At 44.7% G+C, this 16,178-nt stretch overlaps 1 protein-coding gene across 9 annotated transcripts in view; it reads right to left on the bottom strand.

Annotated features, from left to right (window-relative positions):
• nedd4l (NEDD4 like E3 ubiquitin protein ligase) overlaps positions 1 to 16,178 on the bottom strand; it is a 542,434-nt gene that overhangs the window by 291,756 nt on the left and 234,500 nt on the right. For all 9 annotated transcript variants that reach the window (XM_038790578.1, XM_038790580.1, XM_038790576.1 and 6 more), the window contains exons 3-5: positions 11,926 to 12,007; positions 6,320 to 6,358; positions 1,488 to 1,541 (exon numbers count right to left, since the gene is read on the bottom strand). In XM_038790578.1, coding sequence (XP_038646506.1) covers positions 1,488 to 1,541; positions 6,320 to 6,358; positions 11,926 to 12,007 — 175 coding nt within the window. The remainder of the gene's footprint in view (positions 1 to 1,487; positions 1,542 to 6,319; positions 6,359 to 11,925; positions 12,008 to 16,178) is intronic.

Genomic DNA, 16,178 nt, shown 5'->3' with positions numbered 1-16,178 from the left:
GGCGGGCGAGAGAGAGAGCGGGGGCGGGCGAGAGAGAGAGCGGGGGCGGGCGAGAGAGAGAGCGGGGGCGGGCGAGAGAGAGGGAGCGGAGGCGGGCGAGAGAGAGAGCGGAGGCAAGCGAGAGAGAGAGAGCGAAGGCAAGCGAGAGAGAGAGAGAGCGGAGGCGATCGAGAGAGCGGAGGCAAGCGAGAGAGAGAGAGTGGAGGCAAGCGAGAGAGAGAGCAGAGGCAAGTGAGAGAGAGAGCAGAGGCAAGTGAGAGAGAGAGAGAGAGCAGAGGCAAGTGAGAGAGAGAGCAGAGGCAAGTGAGAGAGAGAGAGAGAGCAGAGGCAAGTGAGAGAGAGAGAGCCGCATGGAGGCGAGCGTGAGAGTGTGGGGGGGGCCAATTAATTTTTAGGAGAATTCTCTGACATAAACCAAATGGAAAGCTAAATAATTATATCTCATGAACTGGTAAGATGTGTCCTCAGCTATTCAATATTTTTGTTGATATAGAGTTCCAGACCTTCCCGTCACCAGATGATTATGGAGATCGGACGCACGACCCGTGATGCATGTTGGGACTGTGCGAAAGTGCTGACGTCCATCCTTCCATTCATTGATCTACTCACCTACACAGTAATATTAACACTGGAACTTTGAACATTAACTCTATGGCAGCACTTGCCATAAATGGGCAGTGATGGAGCACTCCAATGGATGCTGCAATACACATTTCTGACAAAGCCCGGCTCAAAAGACGCGACAAGAAATATGGAACAGCGTTAGGGTGTGGGAAAGTTTGAGCGGAATAGGAATATGACAATGAGAATCTGACAAATCCGGGCAACTGACTCAGTATTTATGCACAAGTCAATTCCCACCCATAATATTTTCTATCAGAATCAAAAGCAAAGAGAAAAATGCGACATTAAAACCATCTTTCAGATTTATTCTAAATAATCCACTCGGTTACCTTCGGGGGGGGGGGAATAACTTCGGTTTCAGCAATTCTTCATGCCGTCTTTACGTAATCATTGTTTGTAAAAGTATTTAAGGTTAAATGATCGCAAGTGTACCAATTACAGGATTTTTGTGACATTTTAATATTTCCAAAGCAGTGCACAGGATTCCAATTCAGAAAGTTATCTGGCACACTCATGGATTCAGCTACATGAGTCTATGACAATAACATTTATTGGAAAACAGTGCTTCCTTGGACAATCTAAGTACCACAGAGCTGTAATTCATCTCTAATAGCTTATTTTCCACTGAAGGAAGATAGGTGCTTGAACAAAACAAAAACACAGCAATTTACCAATGCATGTAATTCTGAAATAGACAATGCAGTATTGCAGTATTTTATGATGAGACAAAGAACAGTGTAAAGTACAATCCTGTGTGGAAATTGCCAGTGAAAACAAATGGCTGGGCACCTCCAGGTGAGATGATTAGTCCTCTTCAAGTCAAAGTATAATGGAAAAAGAAAATGTATTCTCGTCATACTCACCAGTCGGTTTTCATCAAAGACTTCAAACAGCAGCCTATGATTCTGGGGATTGACCTGAAATTTAAACAATTTATGTTATAGCTGGGCCCATATTAAATAGTTATCAACTACTTCAACCTGCTGTTCTGTTATCAACGTGAACTCAAATGTTGACATCTTTAGACAGGAATAGTGAATGCTACTTATTCAAAATTCAGTCCGAGACTATTAGCACATTTTTCTCCTTGGAGAATATTCTTTAGGTGCCTGAAATAGACGCCCAACAGCAATCAATCCAGTTACAAGTTAGATATTTCACCTTTCCAAATATTTTCATACCACCAACGGCAGCCAGAATGACCTGGATTTTGAGGTCAGTGGCAAATTGATGGTGCTTGCTACTGACCTCATAAGAGATGGCACAAAGATCTTGCAAGCTCTGCAGTATGAATTTGATATTTCACTATGCTAATTTGGCTCTAGTCCCACGGTAGCATTGTGGATAGCACAATCGCTTCACAGCTCCAGGGTCCCAGGTTCGATTCCGACTTGGGTCACTGTCTGTGCGGAGTCTGCACATCCTCCCCGTGTGTGCGTGGGTTTCCTCTGGGTGCTCCGGTTTCCTCCCATAGTCCAAAGATGTGCAGGTTAGGTGGATTGCCCATGATAAATTGCCCTTGGTGTCCAAAATTGCCCTTAGTGTTGGGTGGGGTTACTGGGTTATGGGGATAGGGTGGAGGTGTTGACCTTGGGTAGGGTGCTATTTACAAGAGCCGGTGCAGACTCGATGGGCCGAATGGCCTCCTTCGCACTGTAAATTCTATGAATCTATCGGAGAACACTGGTGCCCATAGATAGTGAAGTCATCAAGTGGACTAAGCAGCCAATCGCATTGAAGAACTCACATAGGCAGCAAAGCAGGAAGCAACAAGTAGGTTTATGGTTGATCTTTTAAAATGTTAAAAGAAAGACAAAATTGAGATTGGGATGTATATAAGGGAAGACGGTGCAGAAATATCATAAGCGAATGTTAAAAATGCAGCTTTATTTTAAAAATCTATACAATATTAAATAATGGAACGCAGGAATTTGACTTAGCACGAATACAAAATTAGTTTTCAGAATCAGGGAAATTGTTCAGCAATAATTACTTTGCCATTAGAAACCGAACTGCATAACATTCAACAAGGAAAAACCTTTTTAAGAGATTTTGCAGCAAGTTTAATACTGTAAAGAGTGGAAGCTCTCCAAATTCATTTTCAGCTGCAGGAACTTCAGCAATACATCCTATGGAGGAGCAGGGAATCACTGACAGCAACCTCAGGATTTCAATATTTAACTGTACAATATATCAGAATATTTGAAGCCAGAAAGTGCTGTCAGTTTCAGAGAGTAATGAGGGCGCATGTCGACACTGTTGCCGCCAGTTGCAAAGTCAGGGCCAATATTTCGACTCAGCAGTTAACAGCACAGCTGTTGATGATGATGCCAGGCTCTTTGATTATTGGTGCTCAGGGGAAAGGGAGTTCACCCAAAATATTTTCACGTTTCTTCTCATTCTTCAGGTGTTGATGCACCCAGAGAAAAGATGAAAAAAAATAGAAATTGATTGATTGATTTGTTGTCACATGTACCCAAGTATAGTGAAAAGTATTTTCTGCGGCCAAGGGAACATACACAGACAAAACGAATAATCGACAGAGTACACTGACAAATGGTATATCAACAAATAATGATTGGTTACAGTGCGGAACAAGGGCCAAATACATGAGCAAGAGCAGCACAGAGCATCGTGAATAGCGTTCTTACAGGTAACAGATCAGTCTGAGGGAGAGTCGTTAAGGCACGGTAGCACAGTGGTTAGCACTGTTGCTTCACAGCGCCAGGGTCCCAGGTTAGATTCCTGGCTTAGATCACTGTCTGTGTGGAGTCTGCACGTTCTCCCCGTGTCTGCGTGGGTTTCTCCGGGTGCTCCGGTTTCCCCCCACAAATCCCCAAAAACACACTGTTAGGTAATTTAGATATTCTGAATTCCCCCTCCATGTACCCGAACAGGCACCGGAATGTGGCGACGAGGGGATTTACACGGTATCATTGCAGTGTTAATGTAAGCCTACTTGCGACAATAAAAATTATATTACAGGAGTCTAGCAGCTGTGGGGAAGGATCTGTTCCGATGTCTGGATGTGTGGGTCTTTAGACTTCTGCACCTTCTGCCTGATGGAAGGGTCTGGAAGAGGGCAAAGTCTGGGTGGGAGGGGTCTCTGACAATACTGTCTACCTTCCTGAGGCAGCGGGAGGTGTAAACAGACTGAGGAGGAGGACATAAATTCTGCAGATTCAAGTCTTGAAATCAGATGTTCAGGTCTTACTTGTTGACTTTCATCGCACCCTAATGGCAGCGACAGGGATTTATGTCAAGTACCAAGAGAAGAGTCAGGAACTTCCAGCCTACTCTTTTCTCTTCAGCTTGTGTGAGTTTCAGAGCTTACTTTCCTCTGCAGCATGATTCAAAGGGAAATTTAGTAGACTAATTGGATCGTAATGATACCTATATGTACAGGGAATAATATATTTCTTTTTCCTTGATCCACTTTACAGGATTGGCAGACCCACTCTTTTTTGACAGACTACAGCCTCTCCTTGTCAAATTCTCACCTCTGTCCTTGGGTGAGCTTCTCATTATCCCACTGTCTTCATTATTTGCAGGCTCTTCAACGTATTTTGAAATTGTCATCTGCAAATTTCCCAGTCATTCCTCCTAATACAAGTCTAAATCATTAATATATAAAACAAGCATCAAGAGCCCTAACACTGAGCCTTGTGGAACATCACTGGAAACTGTTCTCCATTCACAAAAACATCCATTGACCATTACCCTTTGTCTCCTGTCACTCGAGACAATTTTGCATCCAATTCCGTTTATAGCCACCAATTCCATCCCTCTCACTGCTAACTGTCTGAAGAGGAATCAGACTGTTGATAAACTTAATGTCAGATGAGCTTCTGACTACTTATCTAGTCCATCACAAAGCCTGCAAATTGCCACGCTGTCAACGGGATCGCCTCGCATTCTTCTAAACGCTAGAGAACATAAACCCAGTCTCCTCAATCTCGCCTCAAAGGACCATCCCGCTGTGCCAGGGATCAGTCTGGTGCACCACCATTGTACTCCCAATGGCAAGTATATCCTTCCTTAGGCAAGGAGATCAAATCTGCACACAATACTACAGTTGTGGTCTCAACAAGTCTCCACGGAATTGCAGCAAGACCTCTTTACTCTTGTACTCAAACACACTTACAGTAAAGGGCAACATTTTTAATTGCTTGGTGCACCTGTATGTTAGCGTTTAATGACTTACGAGGTTGAACTTCCTAACCTCATCAATTGAGAAATATGCATATCGGCTTTTCCTATCTGGGGCAAGTTTTCAGCTAACTTTCCCCCTCCTAATGTAGTGTAGTTTCTGAACACAGCCTCCAGCTCAATAAATCTGAGCCAAGGTTCCTCCAGCTGCAAACTCTTGCCTTTAATCACAGGTCCCCACAAGCTCCTACATTCTATAGTCGCCACACATCATCTGCCCTGCTATCTTCACAATGTTTATTGAATTACTTTGCTGGTTAAATGTAATTAATCTTTCTTGTCCTGCCTGTGGAAGTAATTTTTCATTCAAAAAGGGGGCCAAAGGTGGGAAGCCAGTCCCTGCAAGTAGGACAACGGGGTTTTAAAAATTTAGCAATTGTTTTTTGATATTTGAGCCTACCTTGTATGAGCTTCAGGCAGTGACCACCATTTTCCTGAACATATTTGAGACCAGATTCACAACAAATTTGACAGGAAAAATCCTACCCTTTAAGTCAGGTAATCAAAAGCTTGGGCAAACAGGTAGGTTTTAAGGAATGGCTTCAGGGAGACAAACAAAGTGGAGGTGTGTTGGCAGGGTTCTTCAGAGCTTTGGACCTACACAACTCAAGGCATGGCCAACAATGATGGAGTAATTTAAACTGGGGATTTAAAAAATTCATTCATGGCATGAGGGCATCACTGGCGAGGCCAACAGTTATTGCCTGTCCGAATTGTCCTCAAGAAGGTGGTGGTGAGATGCCTTCTTGAAAAGCTGCAGTCCATGTGGTGTGTGTACAGCTACAGTGTAGTTAGAGAGTTCTAGGATTTTAACCTGGCGACAGAGAAGAAATGGTGATATATTTCCAAATCAGGGTGGTGAGCGGTTTAGAGGGAAACATCCAGATGGTGGTGGTCCCATGTGTCTACTACCTTTGTCCTTCTAGGTGGTAGTATTCATGAGTTTGGAAGATGCTGTCGATGGAGCCTTAGTCAGTTCCTGCAGTGCATTTTGTAGATGGTATATACTGTTGCCACTCTCTGTCAGTAGTGGGGCGAGTGGGATTTGTGGATGGGATGCCAAGTGCATTGCTTTGTCCTGAAGGGCCTAGACAGGAAAGGCTTATTTTCTCCATGACTGCATGGGTTTCCTCCAGGCTGCTCCGGTTTCCTCCCACAGTCCAAAGATGTGCAGGTCAGGTGGATCGGCCATGGTAAATTGCCCCTTAGTGTCCACCCCTTAGGTGGGGTTATTGGGTTACGGGGATTGGGTGGAGGCAAAGGCGTAAGTAAGGTGCTCTTTCCAAGATCTGGTGCAGACCCGAAGCACCGAATGGCCTCCATAGCACTGTAAATTCTATGATTCTATGAAATTGAGCGGCTAGTTTCTTTTTTCAGCTGACGCAGACACAATGGGCTGAATGGCCTCTTTTTGCACCATAATCTTTGTATAATGAGATAATGAGAGTGAAGGAGAATGGTTTCTAATAAGTCTGTTAGTACTTACTCTGAAAAGAAATTCTTCATTCCATTTTGGATTTAATGTCTGCAAAAGAAAATTATATTTTTACTTCTGGATTTAACAGAAATGAACACAACTAACTTTAATACTTTGGTCGGCTCTACACCAAGCATGGCATTTTGTACCCTCCATATTCAAGAACTATAATATGCAACACATCAACTCGTTTTGGACAGCAGTTTTCTTTCTTCAATTATTGATTAAAATTAAGTTACCTTCACTTAATTTTAAACTTCAATCATGCTTAGAATAAATGGGCCGTTCAGTATCAATTTATTTTAGTCTAACAGGCCAGTGTTTGCAAATTACATAACAGCAGAAAAACAAACACTAGACAGATCTCTGTGCTACGAGATGTAAAGGTGCTTTCTGTCGAGTGAAAATGTAACTTAAATAGAGAACTCGATCAAACACAGCACCACGAGGCAAAATATGTCTAGGAAATGAAGCCAAGAGAAGCAACACAGAAGGGCAAGAAGCAATGATTCTTGTGCCTTATTGGCATTCTTGAGGGGCTCATCAAGACACTCAGCATTGGATCACTATATGCAATGGCACTAATTACCCCAACTTACAATATTGACGACCTTCCAGCCCAAGCTAACCTTGCCCCATTTCCTGCACTTCCAACTCATCCCTCCACTACCTGTGGACTCTGCTACTGGAACAATTTCATAATACTTCTCATTCCAAAATAACCACTCACTGTGAACAAGGCCCTTGACATCCATGAATATCATGGCCTTGACAGAAACCTGGCTGAGGGGTGATGATAACTTACGTCAGTGTGATGTTTTTCATGAAATCACCTCTGGCCTCTCGCACTCCTTTGGTACTTTCTCCTCCTTTGAGCATCTCGTCTTGTTCCACCCAGGAGAAATTTATTCTCTGAGGTCCGAGATTCGTCACCCCCCCCCCCACCCCCCCAGAGAGTGGTAGAGGCAGGGTTATTTAATATTTTCAAGGCAGAGGTGGACAGGTTTTTGAATAATAAGGGAATTAAGTGGTATCGGAGCTAAATGGAATTGTGGAAAAGGGCCTCTTTTCATGTTGTAATACTCTATGACTCTACGATCTCCACCTTGACCTAACCTCCAACAAAACTGTGGCTATATCTCATCCTGGCTGAAGCTTTAATGTCCAAGCAATTTGAACAGATGCAGTGGGCAACTGGTCGAGTCATTAGCTCCAAAATCTGGCTGTTCACCCTGCAATGCAAATTCAGCCACCAGTTTCTTTTCTCTATTGCAAACCATCTTCATAAATCCCCTTCCTCATCTCCCCAACACTTAGTTACAGCAATAAGTGCAAGGAGCTCATGTACCTCTCTTGTCATTAAGATTGAGACCATCCAATCACCTGCCTCTGCCACTTCTCTCCCTTCCACTTGCCCACCTTGCCCTCAACCTTTCTGGGGCTTCTCTCTGTGTCGACAGTTTCTCTCAGTGTAAAGCACAGTGTTTGAAGGACTGAGTGTTTCACAAACAGAGCGCTAATGTGGGGAATTTGATGCTGAAAGAAAAGGAGGTCCTGTTTTTTATTTTCAAATATTAAAGCAAAACATGAGGATGTTAGAAATCTGAAATAAAAACAGAAAATGCTGGAAAGCCTCAGCGGATCATGCAGTATCTATGGAGTAAGAAACAGCGAACCTTCTGATTAAAGGTCATCAACTGCTGCCTGACCTGCCGAGGATTTCCAGCATTCTGTTTTTGTTTTACCTCCAGTCACCTTCATTCATCACAAAGCTAAGAAACTTCCTTACAATTATTTTCCTTCACTAAACTGGTAACTAACTAGCTAATCAAATAAATAATTAATGACTAGATTGATATGGTGTGGCAAACTGCAGCATTTGGGAGTTTGTGGAAAACACCGCAATCTCAGACAGCCATATCCGCAGCAAGTGTCTGCAACTCGAGGGACTTCAACTCAAAAGTTCTTGAGCTGGAGCCCACGCTGCAGACATTGCAGAGCATTAGGGAGGAAAAAGAGCTATTTTGTTTAAAGAGGTAGGCACACACCTTAGATGAAGCAGAACTTTAGAGTTGACTAGTGGTCAGGGACAGGACGTTGTGACAAGTCAGTTAGGTGTGGTGCTCCAGCATGCAATGATTGCGCTTCCATTCTTGGCTTTGATCAACAGGTACAAAGTACCTGCTACCTGTGTATTTGACAACAAGGACGGTAGGGTAGACAGGTAAACTGCAACATAGCAATATGATGATGCAACGCATTCATGTGAAAGGAATGTTGTGATAGGAGACAGTGTCATCAGGGGATATTTACCGTTCTCTGCAGCTGTGACTGGGAGTTTCCATGATTTTATTATTGGAACATAGGACTCACCATGAGTACGTCATTTGGCCCTTCGAGCCTGCTCCACCATTTAATAAGGTGGGCATGGTAGCACAATGCTTCACAGTTCCAGGGTCCCAGGTTCAATTCCAGGCTTGGGTTACTGTCTGTGCGGAGTCTGCACATTTTTCCCGTGTCTGCGTGGGTTTCCACCGGATGCTCCGGTTTCCTCCCACAGTCCAAAGATGTGCAGGGTAGGTGGATTGGCCATGCTAAATTGCCCTTAGTGTCCAAAAAGATTAGGTGGGGTTACTGGGTTAAGGGGATAGGGTGGAGGTGTGGGCATGAGTGGGGTGCTCTTTCCAAGGGCCGGCGCAGCCTTGATGGGCCAAATGGCCTCCTTCTGCAGTGTAAATTCTATGATTCTATGAATAAGATGCTTGATCTGGCTGTGGCCTCAACTGCACTTTCTTGCCTGCCCCCAAAACCCTCAAATCCCTTGTCTATCAAAAACCTAACTTACTCAGCTTTGAATAAATCCAATCACCACAGCCTCCACTATTTTCTGGGGAATAAAGTTTCACTGAATAACGACCCTCAGAAAGAAAAGATTTCTCCTCATCTCCACCTTAAAAGGCAGACCCCTTATTTTTTAAATAGTGTACCCTTGTTCTAGTCTCTCCATCAAGAGGAAACATCCTGCTGATGTCCACCCCAATCAAGTGCAATATAAATACTGCGGCTACCTGAGCAGGCTAGGAATCCAGCAACGGGTAACTCACCTCCTGACTGCCCAGTCCATCAGCTGCAAGGCACAAGTCAAGAGTGTAATGGAATGAGTGCAGCCCCAACAACGTCCAAGAAGCTAGATACCACTCAAGACATAACAGTTCACTTGATAGGCACCCCATCCACAAACATTCACTCCCTTCACCGCCGACACACAGTGGCAGCGGTGTGCATCATCTGCAAGACGTACTACAGGACCTCACCAAGGCTCCTGAGGCAGCACCTTCAAAACTCACGACTTCTACCATCTAGAAGGCAGCAGATGCATGGGAACACCACCACCTGGAAGTGTTCCTCCAAGCCACACACCATCTTGACTTGGAAATATATCACCGTTCCTTCACTGTCGCTGGGTCAAAATCCTGGAACTCCCTCCCTATCAGTACTGTGGGTATACCTACACCTCAGGGACTGCAGTAGTTCAAGAAGGTAGCTCACCACCACTTTCACAAGGGCAATTAGAGATGGGCAATAAAAGTTCGCCTAGCCAGCGTCACCCACATCCCACGAATAATTTTTGAAACCTAGAAATTGTGTTCTGCTCATAGCTCGGAGAGTTAGGATACAAATTAAAAACAGACTTAGTCCATCTTTACTCTATAATTTTCTGAGATCACAGAAAAAAAACTTATTTTAACCGCGGAGACCGAAAGCCCAGACTATTATAAAGGGTGAGTGAACTTGATTACACAGGTGTAGCAAAGTGTTAACTCTGCTTGATTGACATGCCTATGAAGATGCTTCTTTCTCTGATCTCTTTTGTCAATGTCACAATGTTTTACTGCACAAAGTTAGGGGGGTGTCAAGTGGCTAAAGTTTATGTTATTAGTACTTTAATAGCCTTTTGATTGACACCTTTGTAGGCTTGTCAAAGCCAGAGAGAGGGAAGAGGCAGAGCAGGGGAGACGGAGAAGACAGTGACAGTGGCAGAGCGAGGGAAGCAGAGACAGTGGCAGAGGCAACTAGTCCTGCACCTCGAGTAGAAAAAATGCTGGCCCTGCCAGTCACCAAGTTGTAGTAAGAAGTCTTACAACACCAGGTTAAAGTCCAACAGGTTTGTTTCAAACACGAGCTTTCGGAGCACGGCTCCTTCTTCAGGTGAATGGGGCGTGCTCCGAAAGCTCGTGTTTGAAACAAACCTGTTGGACTTTAACCTGGTGTTGTAAGACTTCTTACTGTGCTCACCCCAGTCCAACGCCGGCATCTCCACATCATAGTCACCAAGTTGAACATGGGTTGGAGCTCATGCTCAGATTAGAGACATCAAATTTGTGGGGATTGCAATTAAATGGAAAATTCATCGAACTTTGCCAGAGGGAAGAGTCTCCACGCCCCATTACCGTAAAGTCAGTTCTGGTATCTGGCATTGTCTAGCTTGGAAAAGAAAAGAAAGGAAGCAAGCTCTTGAGCCAAGAATCACTTTGGACTAATTCCTCCAGAATAAGGTGCCCACTTAAGAGAGTGTGAAATACAACTGTTAGATTGGAGTTTTGCATGTTTCCAGTTAAATGGGGGAAGTTGTTAATATTGCTTCAAATTAGTTTGTTACAGTAAATGTCTGAAATCTTGTGTGATGCCTTCAGTTAGACACCAGGGGTGCGATTTTGCCATCCCGTTACACCTGATGCCGATCTCGTCGTGTCGTGAACATCGTGGGAGAGGCCCAAATCGGACTTTGCATCGGGCACAAAACCGCATGCAAGTTTGGTGGGCGTGATCCAGATGGCTCATTTAACTATGCATGGCCTATTTGAGGTCTAATTTTCTCAGCACCCTGGAGTCACTGGCCACCGCAGCGGTAAGATCTCAACTGGGCACCGATCAGTACTGGTCTCCACAAGTGGAGACTAGGCTTGATGACCACTCCAGGGGTCTCGGAGACCAGTGGAGTGCCTTGGGTGGTCGAGGGCAGGCAGTACCTTGGCACTCCCCCTGGCAGTGCCAAACTGTCACCCGAGCAGTAACAAACTGGCACCAGCAGGGTGTCAGGAGCACTGTTCAGGTGCCAGTCTGGCAGCGCCAGGGTGCCACATTGGCACTGCCAAGGGCCAGGGCCTGGGGGGCAGGTGAAGAGGAATTAACGAGGTAAAGAGTGTATGAAGGGACATCATGCAGTATTGTCCGAAGGTGGAAGGTGTGAAAGACCCTCAAGGTCATTTAGAGATTGTGGCACCCTTTCAAAATGGTACTCTGATCTCGGAGGAGCTAGTCTTGTCGGCAATTTCAGCTGTCCACCACTAAAACATTTCTAAGTGGGCCGGACGGGGAAAGACTCCCCAAGGCCCCACAAAATGGCCAAGTGTGGGTGAATCCAGGTCTGGATCTCACCAAAGCTCCCGACAGGAAACGCCCACCAAACTCACCCAAAATTGACACTTGCGTCATCTTTTTTGGAGAATCATGCCCCAAGAGTTCAAAATTATGTTTTAAAGGTCTAGACAGAGATCTGAACAGTCAATTGCTTGCACTCCTCGCACAAGTACAAAAAACTTCGAGAAACTTACCTTTTTGATTGTTTTTGTCTGAATCAAAGCGAGCTCTCGGTTCTCATCAGCCACATACAAGGACAATTTCACATAAGGATCACTGAAAAAGTGAAAAATACCAAAGTTAAAACTAATGCATTAGCTTCAACTTTATCTGCACCCTTCTATGCTCTATGCCACAATCAATAACTACAGCAAAGAAGGCAGGTAACCTACTTACTGGCTCTTCTGTAAATCTATTCCCAGCTGCACAGGACTGCTTGACCAGCCTTCCTCAATGTCTGTCCAACAGTGTGGCAAGTTTTGGAAATCAGGAAAGGACCCTTCCACCTATCCCACCTCTCAAGAATTTGCTGTTATTCGGGGAAAAAGAGCCAATAATGGCTGCTCGCTGAGCAGAGCTGTTTTGCAGTCCGCCAGATTATAAAGTAACCTGCATAGTTGAAAATACGTCCAACTAGCTGCTCACATGCACCACAAATTCAATAATTCATAATACACACCAACTGAAGTTTATTTCCGAACAAATTAACATTTGGTTGGAATGTACTAAACATTTATATAAATATATCTCATGCTTATTATGCACGTCACCAGCTTTATATGAATTAAATTTGTTCTCCGGTTCGTTACTGAGTAAAAGCATCCCACGGGGAATCATGTAACTTAAACATGGGCCATGTTCTACCAGCATAGATACTGAATTAGCCGCCCTGAAGCAGGATAGCAGTAGAAATAATAAAGCCCTGAGCTTTCAAAGCCAGGGGATTTTTTTTAAAAAATCAACCGCAGCTCACCATTTTCCGCTGGACACTGCAGTAAAGCAGAGTCCACTACACCAACGGAACCCACCCTCACTCGCCCATCACTGAAATTTTAACTGACATACCAATATTCTCCAATTCAGTCACTTCAGTTTTTTGTCATCAGCTTTAATTATCTGTTTGCCTACTTACAGCTAACGCCCATGACAGAGTCATCAACCAAGACCTATCCATTGGAACTATCTCCAGCAATCTCTCCTTGGTTGAAAATTTTCTCAAAATCCCTCTGCTCAACATATGTTCAGTAGACCTTGAATCTCTTCCTCCCTAGATGTTGGTGAGGTGCCTTAATGCTAAAGGGGCTCTGTAAAAAGTATGCCTCCGATGCCAGTGAAAGCAAAATTGACAATGGTCACTGTGCAGGCTCAAATGAAACAACACGAGTCTGGGTCATTGCCCTCGAGGGAAAAAAGACAACATTGAATGGGGGAAAACTAGGGGAGGGGCGGGGAATAAAGTGAGAAGAAAATAACTTTCAGGTAGAACACTGCTCCAATTGCAAGCCTCCGAAAGCAGTGTGTCCTGACTTTTGTTGCTTGGATTTTGTGCTGGGATAAGGAAGACTAATTTCAGCATGCACATCACTTGGTATAAACAAATGACCGAGAGGCTGACAAATGCAACAGTGAAGACAATAAAAAGAATCACAGAAGAAAGGAAAGTTATTAGAAAGTTGAAACAATGCAGAAAAACATCTCCTGATCTCTCAACCTTATTCTCACAAAACTGCTGTTGCTTCCTTACCAGCCCATTAGTATATACTGAATGACTCCTCCTCATTCCCTAGCATACCCCTTCTAATTTACAGTTGTGATTACCCTCCCATTCAAAACCCCCATCCTTTACCATCTCTCTTTGCAAACTACTTCGCCTTTCTTCTCTAAAATTGTTTCTATGCTGCTTCTTCCCAGATCCTTTACCACGAGTCCCACAATTCAAAGCCGAAGCCTCTCTCTAATCAGATTTCCACCCCGGCCAGAGCATTAAAGCAACATTTTATCAGTCACAAATGACCTGTTAGGCCATATTACTCCAAGTCCTTCTATGCCGGTCTGCAGATCATTCAATACTTCACCATATTGTCCTTCTCCTCTATTATCCAACTGACATGACTGCCCTCTCCTGGTTTCATATCATTTACCCAGTCAAAACCAGAGAAATAACTGCAATGGCTTCTCTTTTCACTCCTGCACCATTAACTCTGGAGACTGAACGATCTATCTTTGTCTCCCTCTAATTTTTCATCCACACTCTGTCCTTTGGCCGATATTATTGGAAAATGTACCATATTTCACACGAGTACTAACAACACTCAGTTTTACCTCACAACTACTTCTCTCAACTCAACAATTTGTCATTCAGTATTTTCAATATCCAATATTGGCCGAGTAGAACTTTTCTCCAATATTGGGAAAACAAAACCATTGGCCCCCAGCCACGAACTCCATTCCATCCCCATCAATTCCATACCTCTCCCCCCAGGGCACTGTCTGAGACAGAGTCAAAATGTCCAGAAGTTCTGCCTCCTATATGATTGTGATCAGAGTTTTAGGCCTGACATTCTTCCCATTGCCAAGACAGCCGGTTTCTTCCTCTGTAACATCGCCCATTTCTTTCCCTGTTCGCTCACGCTGTCAAAATCTTTGTCCATCCTTTAATTACTCCAATGTTTCTCCACCAAGCATTTGGTCACACAGATCCTGATGACTTACTGCAAATGCCATGCAATAATGTTGCTGCTTACATGACTAGAGTGTAATGCAGAATGATGCCAATAGCACAGGTCTATTCGCCATACTGGCTGTGAGAGTTGATGAAGGCCTGCCTCCTCTCCTTGCCCCAAGTTTGTGCATCGATGCCGCCTCAATCTACATTTAACAAGTTGTTTCTCTCTAATGGAGAGAGATGGCTATGGTTCTTTGTGAACTACGGCTAAACACTGGTATGAAGTGCTCTGGTGGCATTTTACCGCACAAAAGACATAAAAAATGTAATTTGTCATTTTATTCTATTTTTTTTTAAATATTTTATTCTGCTCCTTTTTTACATTTTCACCCGAATTTACACCCACCAACAATAAACAATAATCAGCAACAGATATGTCAATCCCCATAACAATAACAACGATCCCATCCTCCCACCAAACCCCAAACATCAGTCCGCATGTTTACATAAATAAATAACAAAAAGGAATCAGGGATTACCCATAGTTATCCTTAATATACACACCAACCCTCCCACCCATCCCCCCCCCCCCCCCCCCACCAACTAATGTTTGATGTTATCAGGTTCTTGAAAGTGCATAATGAATAATGCCTTTGACTTGTAGAACCACTCCATCCTTCCCCTCAGTTCAAACTTAACCTTCTCAAGGGTCAAGTATCCCAATAGGTCCCCCCACCACACCAGGGCACAGGGTGGAGAGGCTGCTCTCCATCCCAGCAGGATTCACCTTCAGGCGATCAACGAAGCAAAGGCTACGATATCTGCTTCCGCACCCGTTTCCAACCCTGGCTGGTCCGACACCCCGAATAAGGCCTCCCGGGGACCCGGGTCCAGTTTCACGTGCACCACCTTGGAAATTACCCAAAAACCTCCTTCCAGTAATCCTCTAGCTTTGGACAGGACCAAAACATATGAACATGATTAGCGCCCCCCCCCCCCCCCCCCCCCCCCCCCCCCTCCCCGCAACGCTCACACACATCTTCTACTCCTTCAAAGATTCGGCTCATCCTCGCGAGATGCGCTCTGTATACCACCTTCAGCTGTATCAGCCCCAACCTCGCACATGAGTTGGAGGCATTTACTCTCCAGAGCACCTCACACCAGACCCCCTCCTCTATAACCTCGCACAACGTTTCCTCCCACTTTGCTTTGATCCCTTCCAGTGGTGCCTTATTCCAAAGTAACTCCGTACACCACTGACACTACCCCCTTCGCCAGTCCCCTTGTCGCAGCACCTCCTCCAGCAATGTGGAGGCCAGTTCCTCCGGGAAGCTCTGTATCTCCTTCCTGGCAAAATCTCGAACTTGCATGTATCTAAACATTTATCCCTGCTCCAGCCCATACTTCCCCTCCAGCTCCCTCAATCCTGCAAACAGACCCCTAAGAAACAAATCATTTAGCGTCTTAATCCCCTTCTATTCCCATTTCCGAAAACTTCCATCCCACTTCCCTGGCTCAAATCTGTGGTTCCCCCGAATCAGCATTTCCCTTGACCATGCCCCCAACCCGAAGTGTTGGTGAAACTGCCTCCAGATTTTCAATGAAGTTATTATTACCGGACTCCCTGGGTATTTCCCCGGAGCTATCGGGAGCGGCGCTGTTGCTAGTGCTTTCAGTCCCAACTCCCTGCACAAACTCACGTCCATTCTGACCCACTGGGAATCAACCCCTCTGACCCTGCTCCGCACCTTCTCCACATTCGCCGCCCAGTAGTAGTACATC

This window comes from Scyliorhinus canicula, chromosome 3 (genome assembly GCF_902713615.1).
Source record: "Scyliorhinus canicula chromosome 3, sScyCan1.1, whole genome shotgun sequence".
NCBI lineage: Eukaryota > Metazoa > Chordata > Chondrichthyes > Carcharhiniformes > Scyliorhinidae > Scyliorhinus > Scyliorhinus canicula.
Note: the sequence above shows the minus strand (reverse complement) of the source record. Positions and strands in the feature narration are given on the sequence as shown.